The 23,258-nt window shown below is 41.6% G+C and overlaps 2 protein-coding genes across 2 annotated transcripts; both read right to left on the bottom strand.

Moving 5' to 3' along the window:
- Nucleotides 1-4,261: 4,261 nt before the first annotated feature.
- On the bottom strand, nt 4,262-11,424 carry si:ch211-195b21.5 (serine/arginine repetitive matrix protein 2). The gene is made up of 8 exons (XM_038960506.1): nt 11,072-11,424; nt 10,717-10,859; nt 9,965-10,601; nt 9,000-9,780; nt 6,552-6,625; nt 6,284-6,383; nt 5,953-6,071; nt 4,262-5,699 (listed from the first exon to the last, which is right to left on the bottom strand). Exons 1-8 carry the CDS (start codon nt 11,294-11,296, stop codon nt 5,190-5,192), a joined length of 2,589 nt encoding a protein of 862 aa, XP_038816434.1. The 5' UTR covers nt 11,297-11,424; the 3' UTR covers nt 4,262-5,189.
- A 238-nt stretch (nt 11,425-11,662) lies between these two features.
- Nucleotides 11,663-19,418, bottom strand: fam98a (family with sequence similarity 98 member A). The gene is made up of 8 exons (XM_038960878.1): nt 19,288-19,418; nt 14,724-14,872; nt 14,479-14,613; nt 14,177-14,361; nt 13,966-14,046; nt 13,621-13,737; nt 13,288-13,455; nt 11,663-13,080 (listed from the first exon to the last, which is right to left on the bottom strand). The coding sequence occupies exons 1-8, from the start codon at nt 19,323-19,325 to the stop codon at nt 12,391-12,393; spliced, it is 1,563 nt and encodes a 520-aa protein (XP_038816806.1). The 5' UTR covers nt 19,326-19,418; the 3' UTR covers nt 11,663-12,390.
- Between the last annotated feature and the right edge of the window lie 3,840 nt (nt 19,419-23,258).

Genomic DNA, 23,258 nt, shown 5'->3' with positions numbered 1-23,258 from the left:
CATGTTGCCGAAATGGTCTATGACTGTCATACAGTACAAGCTTTTAGTTTTTGTTGTCCTAGGCTACTTGGCTAAAATGCTTGCTCGCTAGTCTAACTTCCTTTCATGGGCAACGATTAGCCTGCTAGTTAACATTAGCCTACTACATTTAGCTACATATAGAACTTCCGTCCGCTCAGGCCAGCGGCACAATGTATGAATTTATGGTTGGATCAGAATCGCCATTATAATCATTGGCCACTAGAGAGAATTAAGTAAAACCACAAGTCCAAATCGCTGTCTCCGTTGATTAATTTAGGAAAGGGCCAATTTTAGCTAGCTAGCTAGTCACCGGAGGACAACACTATACTAGATGCAAAATGTTTATTTTTTGGTGTGACACCAAATCCAAACTGTCTTCTATTGACTCTTTTTTTGGATGCACCAGGACCATTCACAGTTGAGCTCACTAAGTTTAGCTCAACGCTGATTGGCTATTAATGTATAAAAATAAATATCAAGGGAGGCCAAATGCTACGGGCGGCAACAATATCGTATTATTTTTGACCAAAAAGCATCAGATAGATGGGCTACACATACAGAGACAGAGGGACACTGTTTCGCTCGCTCGGATGCATTCTTCGGTGAGATACATTCAGCCTCTTGAGAATTGAAGGAAAACTATGAAACCCAGAGATTTGTATTTTTATTGGTACATTTGGAGGGGAAGCCTGGCTTCCCTTGGCATCCATGAATACATACCACTGCAAGTTTCACCATCCAATTATTTCAGATCTACAGGAGTGAATGTTTCACCATGGCACGGACCGTGGCAGTACATTGGCACATGAGAATTATTAGAATCTGGCAAATATTAGTAAATTATTGCATTCCATACATGTTGGCTTTTACGGGCTACCTGAGACATGAAACAGATAGGTGGGAAGGCATACAGACTGTCATCAATTTATTATTGTGCAATTTGCCCAAATGAGTAATGGAAACACTTCAAACACAACATTTTTATTTGACTAGGTTTATGCGAAAATGTATATTTTTTTACTACCTCTGAGGGTTTACTACCTCTGAGGGTTTAGAGCTTAATGTAGTCTCCTCATACAAGTACTTGGGAGTATGGCTAAACGGTACAGTGTCCTTCTCTCAGCAAATATCCAAGTTGCAGGCTAAGGTTAAATCTAGACTTGGTTTCCTCTATCGTAATTGCTCATCTTTCACCCCAGCTGCCAAACTAACCCTGATTCAGATGACCATCCTACCCATGCTAGATTACGCAGATGTCATTTATAGATCGGCAAGTAAGGGTGCTCTCAAGGCAGGTAAGGGTGCTAGATGTTCTTTACCATTCGGCCATCAGATTTGCCACCAATGCTCCTTATAGACACATCACTATACTCTAAACTGGCCATGTCTGTATTCCTGACGCAAGATCAAATGGTTGACGCTTATTTATAAAACTCCCCCCTATCTGAGATACATACTGCAACCCTCATCCTCCACATACAACAACCGTTCTGCCAGTCACAGTCTGTTAAAGGTCCCCAAAGCACACACATCCCTGGGTCACTCGTCTATTCAGTTCGCTGCAGCTAGCGACCGGATCGAGCTGCAAAAAACACTCAAACTGGACAGTTTTATCTCCATCTCTCCATTCAAAGACTCAATCATGGACACACTTACTGACACGTGTGGCTGCTTCACGTGATGTATTGTTGTCTCTACCTTTTTGCCCTGTTGTCTGTGACTAACAATGTTTGTGTTGCTACCATGTTGTGCTGCTACCGTGTTGTTGTCATGTGTTACTGACATACTGTTGTTGTCTTAGGTCTCTCTTTATGTAGTGTTGTCTCTTGTGTTTGGTACTACATTTTTTATTTGAATCCCAGCCCCGTCCCCGCAGGAGGCCTTTTGCTATGCCATCATTGTAAATACGAATTTGTTCTTAATTGACTCGCCTAGTTAAATAAAGGTTAAATAAATATTTTTTTCAATAAAAACAAGGCTACGGTAGTTATCATAGTAAGCCGGGTGTGCAGTGGTGCAGGCTGATTGGTGGTGGTGCTTTTGCTTCCTGTCACTCAAAAGTTATGCAGCAAGTTAACATGACAACAATGCCTGCCATGGACATTTCCCAGTTGCTTTGAATCTTCAAAGTCATAGGGTAGGAACATTTTTAAAGCCTCAAAGGATAAGATGATCCAACTTTCAAAACAAGTCCTTTTTGGTTAGCCACAGTAGTAAACTAGCTAGCTAGCTGTTTAGCTCTCTAGCACATTCACTAATTTGTTTGTAAACAATTATCAAGCTAGTTAGCTACCACATGTTCTTGTCAAACGGTCAACAGAGTAGCAAACAAGCAACAAGATATGCTGAATAGCAGTCTAAAAACCACAAATGAATAAGATTTGACCATTCAGATAAGGCACATGGCCAGGAATCAGATTTGTATCTGACTTAATACTACCCTTGTGTGGCTTGAAATATCCAATTCCATGTGCTTTTTGGCTGTTCAGACTGCAGGAAAAGGAACAGATTTGAATCAGAAATGCAAATAAATATGATTTGAGTCACTTCAAACTTTTTATGTGAACAAGGCTTTAGAGACTTACCCAGAAAGACTCACAGCTGTAATCGGTGCCAAAAGGTGAATCTAACATGTATTGACTCAGGTGTGAATACTTACACTACCTTTCAAACGTTTAGGGTCACTTAGAAATGTTCTTGAAAGAAAAGCAATTTTGTTGTCCATTAAAACAACACCAAATTGATCAGAAATACAGTGTAGACATTGTTCATGTTATAAATGACTATTGTAGCTGGAAACGGCAGATTTTTTATGGAATATCTACATAGGCGTACAGAGGCCCATTATCAGTAACCATCACTCCTGTGTTCCAATGGCACATTGTGTTAGCTAATCCAAGTTTATAATTTTAAAAGGCTAATTGATCATTACAAAGCCCTTTTGCAATTATATTAGCACAGCTGAAAACGGTTCTGATTAAAGAAGCAATAAAACTGGCCTTCTTTAGACTAGTTGAGTATCTGGAGTATCAGCATTTGTGGGTTTGATTACAGGCTCAAAATGGCCAGAAACAAAGTACTTTCTTCTGAAACTCGTCAGCCTATTCTTGTTCTGAGAAATGAAGGCTATTCCATGCGAGAAATTGCCAAGAAACTGAAGATCTCATACAACGCTGTGTACTACTCCCTTCACAGAACAGCGCAAACTGGCTCTAAACAGAATATAAAGAGGAGTGGGAGGCCCTGGTGCACAACTGAGCAAGAGGACAAGTACATTAGTGTCTAGTTTGAGAAACAGACACCTCACAAGTCCTCAACTAGCAGCTTCATTAAATAGTACCCGGAAAACACCAGTCTCAATGCCAACAGTGAAGAGGCGACTCAGGGATGCTGGCCTTCTAGGCAGAAATGCAAGGAAAAATCCATATCTCAGATTGGCAAATAAAAAGAAAAGATTAAGATGGGCAAAATAACAGACACTGGACAGAGGAACTCTGCCTAGAAGGCCAGCATCCTGGAGTCGTGCCATTTGAACACAGGAGTGATGACTGGTGATAATGGGCCTCTATGTAGATATTTCATTAAAAATCTGCCGTTTCAAGCTACAATAGTAATTTACAATATGAACGTCTACATTGTATTTCTGATCAATTTGATGTTATTTTAATGGACAAAAAAAGTGCTTTTCTTTCAAAAACAAGGACATTTCTAAGTGACCCCAAACTTTTGAACGGTAGTGTATGTAAATTAGACATTTCTGTATTTAATTTGCACATTTCTAAAAACATGTTTTCACTTTGTCATTATGGGGTATTGTGTGTAGATGGGTGAGAATTATTTTTTGTTTTGTTTAATTCAGGCACAACAAAATGTGGAATAAGTCAAGGGGTATGAATACTTTCTAAACTAAACTATTTCCTGAGTTTTTGTATTACTAGGACAGACACTTTAAAACCTTATTCCATGTGATCTATTTTTTGACTGTCTTATGCCATTTATTAATGTGTTATTCAATGCATATGGGATATAGTAATAGAGGTGAAATTAAATATTTGATCAAATCACTAAATATTTTTGATACCCAAAGGGGTCATAAAATTCTAAAACAAATAGCTAAATGATCCATGGTATGGCCATCTTAAAACAATTCCATATGTTAACTTATTTTGCAAGCCGTAGGCTTTAGGAGTGGAGCCTATAGTTATGTGATGATATCACATGCCCAGCGTACCTTCAAAAGTATTTTACAATCAACATTTATTCGAAAACAGTTTCCCTCATTCGTTGCAGTAAAGAAAGTTCAACAAAAGAAAAATAGAACCCTATTGAACGGATAAAAATGTTGTCGAGCTTTAAAATGTCTCCTATATCTGCCGTTTCTATTACACGTCAGAAGATTTTTTTCCCCTGACATTGCTTTTGTCGCATAAACCTGGATCAATGGAAATGCCTAGTGTGTGAGAAAGAGGAAGTAAGAGTAAGCAACAGCAGACAAAAACAATGTATATAATCAGACACACACAAAAAAAGTGATCACCTTACAAAAACATGTCAACTGTTCCCATCCTGATAGGATCCAATGACTTTGGCAAGATCATGTGCGCTTGCGAATAGCCTTGCGCCATCAATTGGTGAGACCTAGATTATAAGAGGACAATGTATAAGAATTTCTTCATTACAGAATAATTCTATCTCAACGGTTTAACATTAGGAAGAAAGATAGCACACGCTTCAAATGGCAGTTGACCTTTAAATGGCAAAAGTACATTTGATAATACTTGAAGCACTAAATCAAGGTTGTACCGGGTGAAATATACATAAACATGGCCCAATATAAGGAGGGTTATTTAATACACATCTACAGTAACTAAAGGTCTGAACAATAGGATCCGTAGCTGGCAGCAAAACGATTCTGGACATCATAAATGCTGCATATGCACCCTGAAATGTGCTGTTATCCACTACAACACAGAGGAACACAGTTTGTTGGGGAAAAAAGACAACCCCAAAAGGAGAGAACAAATCAGAGGAATACTGCTTCTTTCTAACATTAAAAGCACCAACTTCTGAAAACAGCTGCAATGATGCCAAACAATGACCCAAGGCCAGGTCCTCCAGAGAGGTACAGTACAATCAAACCAGGGCATGCAGTACAGCAGCTATTACTTCTAACCCTTTTCCTTCTTCTTCTTCTTCTTCTTTTTCTCCTTCTTCTTTTTCTTTTTGTTGCCTTTAGGAGATTTGCATTTCTCGTCATCACTGTTAGAACTGCTTTCTCCTTTATCTTTGTCCTTTTTGTCACATACTTCCACGTTGGGCTTTCCTTTGGTCTCCACCTCCTCCAGTTTGATCCTACCATATTTCCCACTGGCAGGGCCAGAGGAAGCAGCACAAGAGCCCTTATCCACCCTCCCCTCCTCTCTCCCCCTGGCCTTCTGCAGACCTGGTGGGGTGTGCCCGCGGACCATCGTCATCTTTATCCTGGGGCTTCCAGGTCGTTCCTCTTTCACGTAGATCTTCTCCCTGTCGTTCCTGTAACCCTTTGGGCCTTCGTCTAGTTTGCGATACCTCTGATCTCTTGGGTCTCTCTGGTCCCTCCACTCTGGACCCAGGGGGTGCCCGATGTAATGGCTAGGGTGTCTTCTGTCCTCTCCAGGTCGTCTGTCTCCATGCTGCTGCTACAGACAAGGTGAAACAAGTAGCTAAGAATTCTATTGATACAGTTTGGGATTTTAATACCACAAATCTTTTGGGGAATTTGACTTTTCTATGGATGCTGAAGACAAGTGGACTGGAAAGGAACCTAAAGTTTATACTGAGGGGTGATCTAGGTTGAACAACGCAATGGTTTAACTATGCTGTTTCTTTGGTCAATGCAGTGTATACAGTTGGGTTACTGTGTGGGGCGAGAGAATGTAGCTAGGTACTTGCCGTGCTAGGCTCATTCCGCCGGTGGGTTGCTGCATGGCTCTCAGCAGTGGTCAGGTCTCCGAAGAACTCCTCACACCTCTGACAGTAGAACCCGATGACCGGAATCAAAAAGGTAGACCCTGAATAATATACGAATGAAAAGGCATTTAGGAGTCATTCTATTACCAAGTAATGATGGCAACAAAAATAATGCTTATATTTATTTATATTTAACAAGGCAAGTCAGTTAAGAACAAACTCTTATTTACAATGACGGCCTACCAGTCATTTATATTATGTAGATAGAGAAAGACTGGGTAGAAAGACAGGTCTATAATGAACAACACTATACCATCCTGCTTTAGCAATTCCTCCAGTTCCTTCACAAGAGTTTCTTTCCTTTTCATTTGGTCATGTCTCGATCTCCTCTGACTCTCCTCGTCATCTTTGCTCTAGAAAGTCCAATTTCATCACAATGTTAAAATGCAGTGTTTTCTAGTTTAGACATCACAACATGCTGTAACAACAACAAACATCAGGATTAATTATCATCAGTAATAGTAAGGTTTGTCTCAGAGAAAAAAAGAGTGATTGGAATGACACTGCCGAGTAAATGTTACCTTCTGTTTGACTGAATTCCTCTGGGAATGGTTGCCATCATGTGGATCACTATTGGCCCTTTTCTCCCTTGTTGCTAAAGAAAGGATGAGAAATGCAATTAGTCGCATCATTAATATATACTGAACAAAAATGTAGTGTTGGTCCCAAGTTTCATGAATTGAGATAAAAGATCCCAGAAATGTTCCATATGCAAAAAATGCTTATTTAAAAAAAAAAAGTGCATACATTTGTTTACATCCCTATTAGTGAGCATTTCTCTTTTGCCAAGATAATCCATCCACCTGACGGGTGTGGCATATCAAGAAGCTGATTAAAAGCCATGATCATTACACAGATGCTGGGTACAATGAAAGGCCACTAAAATGTGCAGTTTTGTCACACAACACAATACCACAGATGTCTCAAGTTTTGAGGGAGCTTGCAATTGGCATGCTGACTGCAGGAATGTCCACCAGAGCTGTTGCCAGAGAATGTAATGTTAATTTCACCTGCGGGGTCGTCTGAGACCAGCCACCCGGACAGCTGATGAAACTGAGGAGTATTTCTGTCTGTAATAAAGCCCTTCTGTGGGGAAAAGCACTTTCTGATTGGCTGGGACTGGCTCCCCGGTGGGTGGGCCTATTACCTCCCGGGCCCAGCCATGATTGCCCTGGCCAGTCGTGAAATCCATAGATTAGGGCCTAATGAATATATTTTAATTGACATATTTCCTCATATGAACTTTAACTCAGTAAAATCATTGAAATTGTTGCATTTATATTTTTGTTCAGTATAGATTAACATTTTTCCTGCAAGAGTGAATGCGTTGTGTGTATATATATATACAGTGGGGAGAACAAGTATTTGATACACTGCCGATTTTGCAGGTTTTCCTACTTACAAAGCATGTAGAGGTCTGTAATTTTTATCATAGGTACACTTCAACTGTGAGAGACAGAATCTAAAACAAAAATCTATAAAATCACATTGTATGATTTTTAAGTAATTCATTTGCATTTTATTGCATGACATAAGTATTTGATCACCTACCAACCAGTAAGAATTCCATCTCTCACAGACCTGTTAGTTTTTCTTTAAGAAGCCCTCCTGTTCTCCACTCATTACCTGTATTAACTGCACCTGTTTGAACTCGTTACCTGTATAAAAGACACCTGTCCACAGACTCCAACCTCTCCACAATGGCCAAGACCAGAGAGCTGTGTAAGGACATCAGGGATAAAATTGTAGACCTGCACAAGGCTGGGATGGGCTACAGGACAATAGGCAATCAGCTTGGTGAGAAGGCAACAACTGTTGGTGCAATTATTAGAAAATGGAAGAAGTTCAAGATGACGGTCAATCACCCTCGGTCTGGGGCTCCATGCAAGATCTCACCTCGTGGGGCATCAATGATCATGAGGAAGGTGAGGGATCAGCCCAGAACTACACGGCAGGACCTGGTCAATGACCTGAAGAGAGCTGGGACCACAGTCTCAAAGAAAACCATTAGTAACACACTACGCCGTCATGGATTAAAATCCTGCAGCGCACGCAAGGTCCCCCTGCTCAAGCCAGCGCATGTCCAGGCCCGTCTGAAGTTTGCCAATGACCATCTGGATGATCCAGAGGAGGAATGGGAGAAGGTCATGTGGTCTGATGAGACAAAATAGAGCTTTTTGGTCTAAACTCCACTCGCCGTGTTTGGAGGAAGAAGAAGGATGAGTACAACCCCAAGAACACCATCCCAACCGTGAAGCATGGAGGTGGAAACATCATTCTTTGGGGATGCTTTTCTGCAAAGGGGACAGGACGACTGCACCGTATTGAGGGGAGGATGGATGGGGCCATGTATCGCGAGATCTTGGCCAACAACCTCCTTCCCTCAGTAAGAGCATTGAAGATGGGTCGTGGCTGGGTCTTCCAGCATGACAACGACCCGAAACACACAGCCAGGGCAACTAAGGAGTGGCTCCGTAAGAAGCATCTCAAGGTCCTGGAGTGGCCTAGCCAGTCTCCAGACCTGAACCCAATAGAAAATCTTTGGAGGGAGCTGAAAGTCCGTATTGCCCAGCGACAGCCCCGAAACCTGAAGGATCTGGAGAAGGTCTGTATGGAGGAGTGTGTCAAAATCCCTGCTGCAGTGTGTGCAAACCTGGTCAAGAACTACAGAAAACGTATGATCTCTGTAATTGCAAACAAAGGTTTCTGTACCAAATATTAAGTTCTGCTTTTCTGATGTATCAAATACTTATGTTATGCAATAAAATGCAAATTAATTACTTAAAAATCATACAATGTGATTTTCTGGATTTTTGTTTTAGATTCCGTCTCTCACAGTTGAAGTGTACCTATGATATTACAGACCTCTACATGCTTTGTAAGTAGGAAAACCTGCAAAATCGGCAATGTGTCAAATACTTGTTCTCCCCACTGTACATATATAAATATGTAGATATGACTGCTCTAACCTTTAATAATGAACTGTAATGACTCCAATGCTTGTCGTATTGGTGCTGCCCCGAGTGCTGGCGAGGCCAGTCTGGGCTCCTGTGATGCCCCAATTACAAGAGGAAGAGGCAGCACTGGTGCTGGTGATGGCACTTTCTCCTCCCTCTTCTGCTCTGGCATCTTCCCCTCCTTCTGTTGCTGCAGCTTGACCATCATCTTACTGATCTCTGACGTGCCCAGATTCAGCCCAATGTTCTTCAACATGGTCTTGAACTCCTCACATTCCTTCACAGTGGGGGCGGGCTTCACATCAGGAGCAGGAACAGGCTGCACCCTCTGCTCAGGCCTCACACTGGACTGGACCGGTTGAGGAGGCATCTTGAACTCCTGGACTTCACCATGGTTCCCGAACAGAGGCTGGCTTTGATAGTAGGGTGGGTCTGCTGGGGAGATCTCTGCATCGCTCTGCTGGGTAATGGATGTGGACTGTGCAAAAGGCATGGTGGCAGGGCGTTGTTTTGACTGGTTTTCCTCATTCCCATAGAGGAAGTTCTCCTCATCCTCGACCTCCTCCGGCTTCTGAACAGGCGAGACCTCCCTGGTGCCCTGCAGCCAGGAGAAGTCACAGCCCACTCTCTCGTGGGGGAGAAGATTGCTGTCGGTCTCCTCCTGTCTACTGACTGGCTTAGGCCCATCTGAGGCTTGAAGAAATTCCTGTCTGCTGGCCAAGACTGGTTCACATGGAAGACAGTTGCTCTGGATTGCTCTGCTGGTCTGGATATCTCTGCTAAAGTTATTGGCCTATGGAACAAACAGAAAATACATCAATGGGTTTTATTGAGGTTTGATTTTACATTTGTTAGATTGTCTAGTCTTCACTGCAGATGTAAATTAGAAAATTACTTAAAAATGGGTCTCGCCATGTTTGTAGAACATCATTAACTAAACATACCCCATAACAACCCATGACTTTCTCATACTATACCTGTATTGTGAGAATGGCATTCTTGATGGAAGGCATACTGTCCTCCAGTTGCTTGCTGTTCATAACCCGTTTCAGGCCCTCAAGCAGGTCATTGTGTGCGGAGGAGTGATTACTGATCCTGCTGCTACAGCTCCGAATGGGGCTCCTTTTGTCCCTGTGGTCTGAATGATGGTCCACTCTGCCCCGGCTCTTTCCATAGCTGCGACTCCTACTCCTTGATCTGCTTTTGCTCCTTGCCCGGCTTTTCCCTCGGCTCCGGCTCCTACTACGAGCCTTGCTCTTGCTTCTGACCTGGCTCTTTCCACGACTGCGACTCCTGCTTCGTGGTCGGCTTTTGCTTCTTGCCCGGCTTTTCCCTCGGGTACGACTTCTGCTACGCGGACAGCTCTTGCTTCTTGCCCGGCTCTTGCTTCTTACCTGGCTCTTTGCTCGGCTCTTGCTCCTGCCCCTGCTTTCCTTCGCTGGACTGCGAGATTTGCTCCGGAGTCTCTGCCTCTCATAACCCCGGTCTTCTGGTACACCTGGTGCCTTGAATGCCTTCCCTGCGTCCAACAGGTTGACTCCTTTGAGGAAGTCAGGGACTGGCTTATTAGCTGCAAGGCATCTGAGGAATTCTTCACCAGCTGTCAAGTTCTCACTGAAATACAAGTAAAAACTGCTTAGATTACTGTTCATTGCAAGCAGCCATAGCTGAAAGAGGTTGTGAACTAGGCTATGCATCACAAAATCCTTGAAACTTGACATTTCCCCACCTCTTGTCTCTTTGACATGATTCCAAAGGATTGGCGAGCCACTGTGGCATCTGAAGATGCTGTGTGTCTGGTGGGAGAATCTGTTGACTACCCAGACTGATCACTGTGCTCCGGTCAATGGAGTAACTGCTGCAGTGTGGAGTCTGGTTGAGGTACAAACAACATGTAAACATCAGCATACTAGATAGCTGACCATTGTAATCATTAACATTATGGTGTTTTGGCTGAGTGCACCATGTCTCCCAGTATCCTAGTTTAAGCATTAATACATTTTATCAAGAAACAAACTAAAGAATATATCGACTAGCTATGGATTTGTGGTGAAGCACATTAGCTGACAACGTTAGCTACGTACATTGATATAATGTTCCCTCATGGGCCTGTGGAGGTATTCACTTCCCGATCCGGGAGGTAAGAAAGGATGACAAGATCCAGGAGGTAAGTGTCCAGGCAGTGGAACGTGGGGTGGCGGGCCAAAGGGCCCTCCGTAGCTGGGACCGGGTGGCTGTACATGGGATGGGTGGCCTAAGGGAGCAGGGCCCCGGGGAAGTTCTCCGGGATGGTGAAAACCACGAAACATTGTAGCCGTCAAATGATGACGGCAATTAAATTAATGCTAGATATCAATACTTATCAGGGAAACCCCGAATGTCAAAACGAACATTTACTCGTTAGTTCGCTTGCTTTGAAGTAGCTGGCGGGTGAATGAAAGCGGAAGAACTTCAAGCTGTAAAGTGTACAACATCCGGTATCCTGCATTTCAAAATAAAAGCCCACCCTGGACCAAGGATTAGCAATAGCATTACAGCACGTTTTTAAACTATAATCTTTGATTACATTATGATCAAGCATGAATTGATATGTGGAGCTAATGTCAAATTGTGTACAAAATACTGGTGGTCACAATTAAAGCTGAAAGTATGACCAAATAAAGATGACAGGCATGTTAAATCAATTAGATTTTATTGCTCACCTCTCATTCATTCACACTTCCAAGTAGTCTTTCTTACATCCAAGTATGTACACAATTTTGTTTATAAGCATCATTAGGTGGCATATTTTAAATAAGTAATAGAGATACCAGTCAAAACTATTTAACAGCAAAACATTTTTGAGGCTCAAGCTTATTTTTAACCCATTCCTAGTAACAATAATGTAAACCAAAGCTTACAAAAAAAACACTGGAGAAATAAAGCTTGTTTCTTTTCAAGTATTACTTAAATTAACTAAGGATGGACTACAATACTTCCACAATTGTCACCTTATCATATGTAGTTACATGACATTCAACTCCTCTTTCAAATAATCTTCAAAATAAGGCTTTATAATTTAGGTGTTACAATGGCAAACATTGGCTTTAACTTTCATGTGGCAAGATAGTGGTACACAGCATAAACACAAAAGCACTCACATATGCAAAAGAACACATGGGAACAGTCATTTGTTAACAGCCATGGAATTGTGGAAAAGTCTGGTTTGTTTGAGCTCTCATGTCATGCATGACTTGGACTTTTTCTCTTCTGTTGGAGACATGGTCACTCTCCACATTCTTATTCGGTTTAGGGAAGAAATTATAATAACCATGCTTTATATTAATATTCACATTTAGAAAATAAGGCGTTTTCACTTCATGGCTCTTGCATGATCTCTGCTTCAGTGGCCTGCACTTTCTTTTCAACTAGTGTAGTTTTTGCTCCCCTGGCTAAAGCCTGCTTGATTGTACTGCTGGCCACCCTGCTGGAAGAACTGTTCAAACTGTCCTCCTTGGTTCAAATTCTGACCCCCTCGCCCTCCCCAACCTCCCCCCTGTCCTCTTCCCCTACCATCACCTCTTCCTCTACTATCACCTCTTCCCCTACCCCCGCGACCCCCTCGGCCACCCCTGTCCTGGTGGCGACCTCCATCTTGATTGTGGTTGTCGTGTTGGTAACCACCTCCTCCGCCTTGATGCCCTCCTGTAGGGTAACCAGGGCCCTGGACGCCCCCTTGAAATTTTCCACCCCCGTAACCTCCTCTCCCCCCACCCCCTTGGTGGCCACCTCCTTCCTGGTAATGACCCTGGTAACCACCACCACCTCCTCCTCCTCCTCCTCCGTCCGACCAGCCTCCCTGCACCTTGCCCCCTCTGCCACCCCCTCCTCCACCCCTCCCGCCCCTTTCATAACCCCCTCCTCGCTCGTAACCCCCTCGGCCCCCCTGAGAGTGTTGGTCGTAGCCCCCCCTGCTGCCTCCTCGTCCACCCCCGCCATAGTTTCCACCTCCCTGTGGACCGTCTTGCCTCTTCTGCCAGGTGGGCATCTCTGGTGGGGGGGCCTCAATCTCAGTGGGTCGCCCACCTCTGTCTGGCACGCGTCCCATCAGAACCTGCTCAACAAGACACAACAAAAAAATAAAAAAATTGTTAATCAACAGAACGTGTACAAGCCAAGGGGTGTTTTCTGACAGCACAGCCAAAATAGTTTTAAAATATTTTCTTGACATGAAGTATGAAAAAACAGAATGTGACAGCAGCTCTCAAGGTAGCATTGAGATAAATGTTAGCAAGTGGAGAATTACAAATCTGCTCCCTACCTTGTTAATGGCACAAGCAGTCTTCTCCCTTATCCTGCCACTACTTGTGCGCATAATCTTGGAGAGGTCCTCTCGTGCAGCAAAGAGGTGAGCCACCGAGACTTTGCTCTTTGTGGCGAGGGTTGAACGCAAAGGCGGGTATACATTGGCCAGCTTTTCAGCATGTTTCTGTGTAACGATAGAAATACATCCATTTCTACATACAGTACTCAATTGTTTACAGTACAAATGCATTGTGATTGCAAATATGCTGTAAATGAATAACACAGACTACAACCACAACCAGTTACACTTTGAATTATTGTAACAATCTTCCCAGTACAGAGTTCTCACCTTAGCTTTGTCAGACCAACCAAAGGACTGAACTGTCACGTCAAGACGTTTCAACAACATCTTCCTTCGGACTTCATACTCATTCACAAGTGCTTGATTGATGGCTTCGATTTTTTCCTGTAAAAGAGAAATGTAAATTAGATTAGAAAGTTTAATAGTCACATGTACAGGGTTGCAGATGTAATTACAGGGTACAGTGAAATTCTTGGAGATTCAAGCTCCAACAATGTAGGACAAAGTGGACTGCAGTATAGTACTACAGTATAGTACGCTGCTTAAGAATGTAACATATTTTGGTTTAAAGTGGGAAATTTATTCCGCTATTATTGTTTTTAAGGGTATTACAAAGTGAACTGGTCCAAGTGCCTTCTTCATCAGAGGACCCCCAACATGAGTTGATGGCACTTTGGCTAGAGCTTCTTTCAGCTGAGGAAAAAAGGAGAGAATATTAATGTTGAGAGAACCAAACCTTAGCTAAAGTATAGCTGCATTCAACAAAAAGACACATACCTATCATAACATAATACTGACATAGCCTGGTGTGACATGGACTGACCTTCTTCTCGATCCCACTGAAGAACTGGAACATGGTGATGTTGGCTGGGGGTTTGGACATGCCCAGGGACACACAGATCCCCTTCAGCTCCATAAAGACAACACTGCCCCCGGCCTCCTGGGCTGCCTTCTGAGGCTTGTTGACCAGGATCATCCTGGAGGCCTCCAGCTCCGAGATCAGAAAGGCTGAGAGAGAGAGCATATCATTGAAACGGCAATCATCATACTGTATTAATATGAATTCTATAAATGATAGGGAAACTGACAACACAGGGAGAAGGTTGACTTATGCTGTTCACATACTGATGAGCAGTAGGCAGTTTGTCTTGTTGAGCAGCCTCTGGGTGACATCTCCTGTGGTGAGGACATTATAAGGACAGGCCAGCTCAGACAGAAGACCACTCATCTCCAGCTGGAACCCCTCTGCCTCACTGGGACCTGGGTGGGGTAGATGGAGAGTTGGTGCAATGACAACCCAGAGAACTACCATTTTATTTTATTATTCAATTCACAAACACTGAGATGAGTTACGATTAAAACCGACTCACAGTTGGTGGCATGGACATTCTCCTCCAGCTGACAGTAGAGCTTGAGCTCTGAGACGATCCAGGCACACACCTTGGTGAACTCTGGTGCTGCTGCTCCCCCGCTCACCGCAGCCTCCAGTGCTCCATCCTCCAACAGAGGGCCTTGGTACCTGAGAAAACAAAGACAGTAACCTCATAAGACTTTCACTAAAAACCTATACTTACCAGTTTATCTAGCTAGTCATTAAAGCAGCAATCAACAGTTGAAAGAATAAAGCCCCCCCCCCCGCCCCTGTTTTGGTAAAAAGCTGAGGCATGGAGCTGGAGAAATGTAACCACTCAAACTCATAGAGCTATGGTACAAGGACTGACCATCAATGATATCAACATTGATATAAAAATTATAGTTTTAACCATGCTTAGGTATTTGGTATTTTATTAGGATCAACATTAGCTGTTGCAAAAGCAGCAGCTACTCTTCCTGCGATCCACACAAAACATGAAACTTAATACAAAATTACATAATACAGATCATCAATAGACAAGAACAGCTCAAGGACAGAACTACATAATAAAAATAAAAAGGCACACGTAGATATCAATGCATACACACAAACTATCTAGGTCAAATAGGGGAGAGGCGTTGCGCCGCGAGGTGTTGCTTTATCTGTTTTTTTAAACCAGGTTTACTGTTTATTTGAGCAATATGAGATGTAAGGAAGTTCCATGCAAAAAGGGCTCTATATAATACTGTATGCTTTCTTGAATTTGTTCTGGATTTGGGGACTATGAAAAGACCCCTGGTGGTATGTCTGGTGGGACAAGTGTGTGTGTAAGTTGACTATGCAAACAATTTGGGATTTTCAACACATTAATGTTTCTTATAAAAAGAAGAAGTGATGCAGTCAGTCTCTCCTCAACTCTTAGCCAAGAGAGACTGGCATGCATAGTATTTATATCAGCCCTCTGATTACAATTAAGAGCAAAATGTGCCGCTCTGTTCTGGGACAGCAGCAGCTTAACTAGGTCTTTCCTTGCCGCACTGGACCACACAACTGGACAATAATCAAGATAAGACACTACTAGAGCATGCAGAACTTGCTTTTTGGAGTGTGGTGTCAAAAAAGCAGAGCATCTCTATTACGGCCAGACCTCTTCCCATCTTTACAACCATTGAATCTATATGTTTTGACCATGACAGTTTACAATCTAAGGCAACGCCAAGTTATTTAGTCTCCTCAACTTGTTCAACAGCCACATCATTCATTACCAGATTCAGCTGAGGTCTAGAACTTAAGGAATGATTTGTACCAAATACAGTGCTATTAGTTTTAGAGATGTTCAGGACTAGTTTATTACTGGCCACCCATTCCAAAACAGACTGCACCTCTTTGTTAAGGGTCTCAGTGACTTCATTAGCTGTGGTTGCTGATGCATATATGGTTGAATCATCAGCATACATGGACACACATGCTTTGTTTAATGCCAGTGGCAGGTCATTGGTAAAAATAGAAAAGAGTAGAGGGCCTAGACAGCTGCCCTGCGGTACACCACTCTTTACATGTTTGACATTAGAGAAGCTTCCCTTAAAGAAAACCCTCAGTTCTATTAGATAGATAGCTCTGAATCCACGATATGGCAGAGGTTGAAAAGCCATAACACATAAGTAATTTCAACAACAGGTTATGGTCAATAATATCAAAAGCTGCACTGAAATCTAACAGTACGGCTCCCACAATCTTCTTATTATCAATTTCTTTCAACCAATCATCAGTCATTTGTGTCAGTGCAGTACAAGTTGAGTGCCCTTCTCTATAATCATGCTGAAAGTCTGTTGTTAATTTGTTTACAGAGAAATATCATTGTATTTGGTCAAACACTATTTTTTCCAACAGTTTGCTAAGAGCTGGCAGCAAGTTTATAGGTCTGCTGTTAGAACCAGCAAAGGCCGCTTTACCACTCTTGGTTGGTGGAATTACTTTGGCTTCCCTTCAGGCCTAACAAAGACTTTCCTCTAGGCTCAGATTAAAAATATGACAGATAAGAGTGGCTATAGAGTCAGCTACCACCCTCAGTAGCTTTCCATCTAAGTTGTCAATGCCAGGAGGTTTGTCCTTATTGATCAATAACAATTTTTCCACCTATCCCACACTAACTTTATAAAATTCTAACTTGCAATGCTTTTCTTTCATTATTTGTTTTTTTTATGCATGAATACAATTGCTCACTGTTTGTTGTTGGCATTTCCTGCCTAAGTTTGCCCACTTTGCCAATGAAATAATAATTAAAATAATTGGCAACATCAAATGGTTTTGTGATGAATAAGCCATCTGATTTAATGAAAGATGGAGTTGAATGTCTTTCTGCCCATAATTTAATTTAAAATTGATCTTGGCTTCATAATACAGTTCCTTCTTCTTTTTGTTGAGTTCAGTCACATCATTTCTCAATGTTCAGTAAGTAAGCCAGTCAGATGTGCAGCCAGACTTATTAGCCACTCATTTTGCCCCATCTCTTTCAACCATACAGTTTTTCAATTCCTCATCAATCCATGGAGCCTTAACAGTTCTAACAGTCAGTTTCTTAACATGTGCATGTTTATCAATAGTTGAAAGAAGCAATTTCATAACTTCATCAAAGTGCAGCATCTGGATGCTCCTCATTAATCACATCAGACCAACAAATCATTTTTGAGGGTATTTATTATTTGTTTACATTTACTTTGTTAGAAACATTGGAGTAAAACAAGTTATATTTGGGGTTCTGATGGGGTACGACAGTTGTAAATGCCGCATGAGCTTAGTTCAAGTTATATTCTTCAAGAATCAATGGGTACATAATGAGCTTAGTTCAACTGTCATACCCCATCAGATATTATTATTAACATATAAGTCCAAAAATGTACTTATCAAAAGGAGCTGTGCGTGCTGGGCAATTCCACGTTCACAGAATTACGCTTTGACTCCATTTTTTCACTTAAAAAATGTATGCCAAACAAAAAACTATTGATTTCAAAGTTTAACAAACCATACAACTCTGTGCACAAAGATGACTTTTAACAATTTCCCCTGAAAATTTTACAAAAACAAATATAGTTGAAGAATTGTGTAAATTAAAACTTTGGTAACAGGATAATAGTAAAATCTCCCTCAGATTCTTGTGCTACCACATTTTCCCAAAACTCTTAAATATCTGCTCCGAATTAAGATTCAAAGATGTCTGCAGAAAGAATGGGGTGTCAGCTATGACATGGCACCTTGAGTTTGAAGAAATCTATTTTCATTATTGAACTACAGTATGTGAAGTGGATTTACACCCGGTAACAGAATTGCATCATGTGTCCCATAATCTGTACTACACATAAATGTATAATTATGGATATGAATGTCATTCTCCACAAGTTTTGACATCACAGCGTTACAGAGTAGAACACAGTACAATAGAACAGTTTTTCCCAAACTAAATATAAGTGTTGATAGTAGTTGGCATAGGTCTTTACTTCAACAATTTTGTGATTTGATGTATTTCTGATACCTTATCCAGAAAGAATAGTATTTTACTTATGACTAAATGTATCTATGCCTGAAAAATGTATCTATGCATTCATTTCCCAAAAATATAGCGACTCTTACCTTTCATTTGACACCTAATTTTATACACTTAAATGAACTTCACATGTTGGTGCTCATGGGTCCTTTTCTATGGAAATGCCCTGCTTCAATTGACAAGTAATGGCGTCTTTTTGTAGGCACTATCTCCGTCGTGGTTCGTTGGACAAAGCCTCTGGGAAAATTAATGTTTTTTTTTTATAAATGTTTAAAAAAATAAGATCTGTGGTAAACTCAGGTTTATGAGATCGTATACGTTTTGTTCTATGAGATAATCAGCATCAACAAACGTCACTTTGTGAATTTTGAAGCACATAAGTAATTAAAAAAATAGGTACATAAAGCACATAACTAACGTCTTCAGAATTGATAAAGGTCATGTTAACGGACTGATATTATCTCATAGAACAAAACGTACAAGATCTCCTAAACCTCTGTTAATCTCAGACCTTATTTTCGGGCGTTTATCCCCAAAACCCATTTTTTTCCCCCATAGGAATGGCTGCACGAAACAGCGGTAGCTAATTCATTTCCGGTTTTACGACTACAAACCGGCGAGCTCTAATGAACTGATTTTACTGTGAATAGTAACCAGTCATGAGATAAGTGGGACTTTTCCAGCTTCAGTGTATTCAAAACACTGAGGCGGTGCCTGCCCTCTGTTTGTGCCCGCTGAATAAACATCAAACGGTTGGCATGATAGGTAGATTCAGACTAAATAGGTCACTTTCACAATATAATCTAAAGTAAATCATAAGGCCGTATGTATAGTAGCTAGCTAGATGCCACAAAAATGTATGAAAGAGCCTGCAGAGCTTAGATTACTGTCAGCTGTCTCTGGCTGTGACAGTCGTCCGATGACAGGCAGTCAACGTATCAGCTAACGTTAGCTAAATTAACCAGTTGAGCTAGCTAGTTAAAACATAATCAGATAAGCTAAATAAAGACTATTCTCATAGAAAACTTTTTAAACCTACCCCAGATCTTCCAGTGAGTCAATAATATCTGTCTCCATTTCTGTGATGAAACTTCAATTGATTAAACCGCAAGAATAATCTAATATCACTAAAGAACAACACTTCTGCTGGGTTGGCATGCTGGGTCCTAACTCAACCTCTTACCGGTGATAGGGCTGCCCGATACAATGCCTGTGCAGACTGCCTCCCGGAGTAAGATTTCAATTACAAAGTATTAGAGGTGTGCTCTAATCTACGGAAGAGTATCAAATCCAAGTGAAGAGAAAAATAAAAAACTGCGACATGGGGTGAAACTTGGATAATTTTTTGCATGATAATATTTCGAGAATAAAGTCGAAATTAAATGTAGTTAATTAAGTGACAATATTTCGAAAGTAAACTCTACATTTAATTTCGAGAATAAGGTAGCAGTTGGGCTATATTTCAAGATTAACATTGGGGATTTGGTTAAACGCATGTCTGCCTGGCTCCCTATTACTGTGCGCCACCACCGTTGAAATGCCTGAGTAAAATTACCTAAAAACAAATTCTTATTTACAATGACGGCCTACCCCGGCCAAACCCTTCCCTAACGTAGACGACGCTGGGCCAATTGTGCGCCGCCATATGGGACCCCGATCACAGGACCCCCTGGTACAGCCCGGGATCGAACCAGGGTCTATAAAGACGCCTCTAGCAATGCAGTGCCTTAGACCGCTGTGCCACTCTGGACCTGGTGAAACAATACTTGATAATTGGCTTTAGTTAGAAGGAAATCCGTGCTCCTTTAGCACATAATAATCCTATTCTTATATATTAGGACCTGGAAAAGGTTGTGCCACATTATTTTCAGAAGGAGGAACCGTGGTTACATACATTAGTGTTATTAGCAGTGGAGGCTGCTGAGCTGAGTAGGCTTATAATAATGGCCGGAACAGACCCCAAAAATACCTGTTTGATACTATTCTACTTCAGACATTACCACGAACCAGTCCTCCCCAATGAAGGTGCCACCAAACTCCTGTGGTATGCAGGTTGTGTGTGTGTGTGTGTGTGGGCGATAAAAAGTAGGGGAAAAACAAACACATGGCCATCAATCTAGTGATCTAATACACGCAATCAAACAGGCGTCACTGCGCACTCACGCTAATCAATCTAATGATCTAACTCGCAAACACACACACCAAGTTTCTCCCTGGCAGTTTCAGACTATAGGAATACACTCTTCTAATGGCCATGGTGCGTTATGAGCACAAACGACAAACGTTCTTGGCGCTGTCATTCAATGCGAAGAGAACTGGAGTTGAGTCCCTGTCAGTCTGCCCTCGGAATTCGCTACAACGTTCTGCTGCGTAGCAGAACACCTTGCAAAAAATCTATGCATAATGGTCACTATTAACAACTTTATCCATGGTACTTTACTGACTGAGGTTTTCCCTCTTATGACAACTATGCTTTTAACGGCTAGTAGGCTACGTGAGCACACCCAATAAAACGATTCATTTTAGGATGCTGGAGACCGGGGGCTATGCGTGTGTATGTATGTCCCATGTCAAGCTGCTCTCCAAATTCGCTACTACACCTCTATTTTGCAGCCAATTATAAAACTATAGCTGCCCACTAGATTGAGTACCCTAACCTGTAGGCAAATCGTACATTACAGTGGGCAAGTGAAAGTAAATTATAGGTTTATCCAATGGTTGAGGGAAGAATGACCAATGAAGCAGCAAGGATTTTAACCAAGTGTCTGTGGGAGGAGAGGCAACTAAAGGACCAACTCTCCACTCCTGCATGCACAAACCAGCATACCTCATCCAAATCCGTGTGGTTCCTCCTTCTGAAAATAATCTGTGGCACAACCTCTTCCAGGTCCTAATAGGCCTATTTTATAATAATATGGTTATTATGTGCTAAAAGAGAAAGGATTTCCTAAGTATAGTTTCACCAGGTCATATAACTGCTGGCAATTTCAATGGTGGCGCGCAAAGCAACAAGAAGCCAGGGAGACATGCTGTTAACCAAATCCCATACTTTAATCTTGAAATATAACTGCGACATTATTCTCGAAATATTGCCACTTTTAATCCAAGTTCCACCACCCTTTGCCATTTTTTTTCTTCTCTTCACTTGGCCCTAATACTCCTCCGTACAAATCGAATCATTTGACATGCACTGGAGAAAAAATACAATTAATTAACAGGCATACAGAGATAGCTTTCGTCTGCAATATGTGATATAAATCTAGCTATCAATGGGGTCTATTTAAATTTGATAAATATTTATGTTCAGTCTTTGTGAAGTCCCTGAAGTACTTAAGGTCAGCTATCCAACCTATCCTCACCAGGCAATGGTAAATTGTAGATGGTCTGTGCCACTTGACCGCCACTAGGGGGTGGTGTTTGACAACATATTTCCATGTTTACATTTCCCAGTTTAGAGAAAGGTTTCATCTTTCACTTTAGATGTCAGCGATTTCAGATATCTAAATAGAACATGAAAGGCATTTTTCCAGATGTTACCTACCCTTTATTCTTTGAAGACTAAAGATACATATCTTCAAGATAAATTAGATAAAAATGCACCTGTACCTGCTCTCTGTGGGAGATATCCTGTTGTGGACATGTCACTCCATCTTCCTTCTCTACTTCCCACTGTATCAATAAGTCCTAAAAAAAATCTTGGTTCTCCATTCTCCTTAAAAAGATAAAACATCGTTCTGTTTCTATGAGATAGAAATGTGGGCAATGCCCCAATGAGCTTGTGTACAAAGAGTCTGATAAACAGGATTATCTTTTTTATTTGGCGGTTTAAAGTGTAAACAGTTTACAGCTGTTTATCTTTATGGCATGGTGCCCCCCAGTGAAGATACAACAAACATAGGCCTAGCGAAGACAGAATTGGCAAATCAACCCATAGCACATGGTCGACAAGATGGAGCAGGACAACAGTATTGAAACACAGTATCGAGCAGATTTATACATAATAGTGAAATATGAAAGATATGGGAAATGGGTACTAACAGCGTATGGTTCATAAGATTCCTGTAAAACTTATTTAAATGTGTTATCACTTATATTTGTCTTTATTTTTTATTTTGTAGAAAAATACACAGTATATTTTTAAATATCATAACCCCAAAATAATCCATCAAGGTAGTAAAAACATTTTTACACATAAAGATAGGCATTTTGATCAAGGTAATAAGTACACTGAACAAAAATATAAACGCAACATGCAACAATTTCAAAGATTTCACTGAGTTACAATTCAAATGAGGAAATCCGTCAATTGAAATAAATTCATTAGGCCCTAATCTATGGATTTCACATGACTGGGAATACAGATATGCATCTGTTGGTCACAAATACCTTTCAAAAAAAGGTAGGGGCGTGGATAAGAAAACCAGTCAGTATCTGGTGTGACCACCATTTGCCTCATGCAGCGCGACACATCTCCTTTGCATAGAGTTGATCAGGCTGTTGATTGTGGCCTGTGGAATGTTGTCCCACTCCTCTTCAATGGCTGTGCGAAGTTGCTGAATATTGGCGGGAACTGAAATACGCTGTTGTACACGTCGATCCAGAGAATCCCAAACATGCTCAATGGGTGAGTATGCAGGCCATGGAAAAACTGGAAGATTTTCAGCTTCCAGGAATTGTGTACAGATCCTTGCAACATGGGATCGTGTATTATCATGCTGAAACATGAGGTGATTGCGGTGGATTAATGGCACGTCAATGTGCCTCAGGATCACATCACGGTATGTCTGTGCATTCAAATTGCTTTTGATAAAATGCAATTGTGTTCGTTGTCCATAGCTTATGCTTGCCGATACCATAACCCCACCGCCTCCATGGGGCGTTGACATCATCAAACCGCTCATCCACGCTGTCTTCCATCTGCCCGGGACAGTTGAATCTGGGATTTAGCCATGAAGAGCACACTTCTCCAGCGTGCCAGTGGCCATCAAAGGTGAGCATTTGCGACGCTGT

Source organism: Salvelinus namaycush, chromosome 22 (assembly GCF_016432855.1).
Source record: "Salvelinus namaycush isolate Seneca chromosome 22, SaNama_1.0, whole genome shotgun sequence".
NCBI classification, from domain to species: Eukaryota; Metazoa; Chordata; class Actinopteri; order Salmoniformes; family Salmonidae; genus Salvelinus; species Salvelinus namaycush.
Note: the sequence above shows the minus strand (reverse complement) of the source record. Positions and strands in the feature narration are given on the sequence as shown.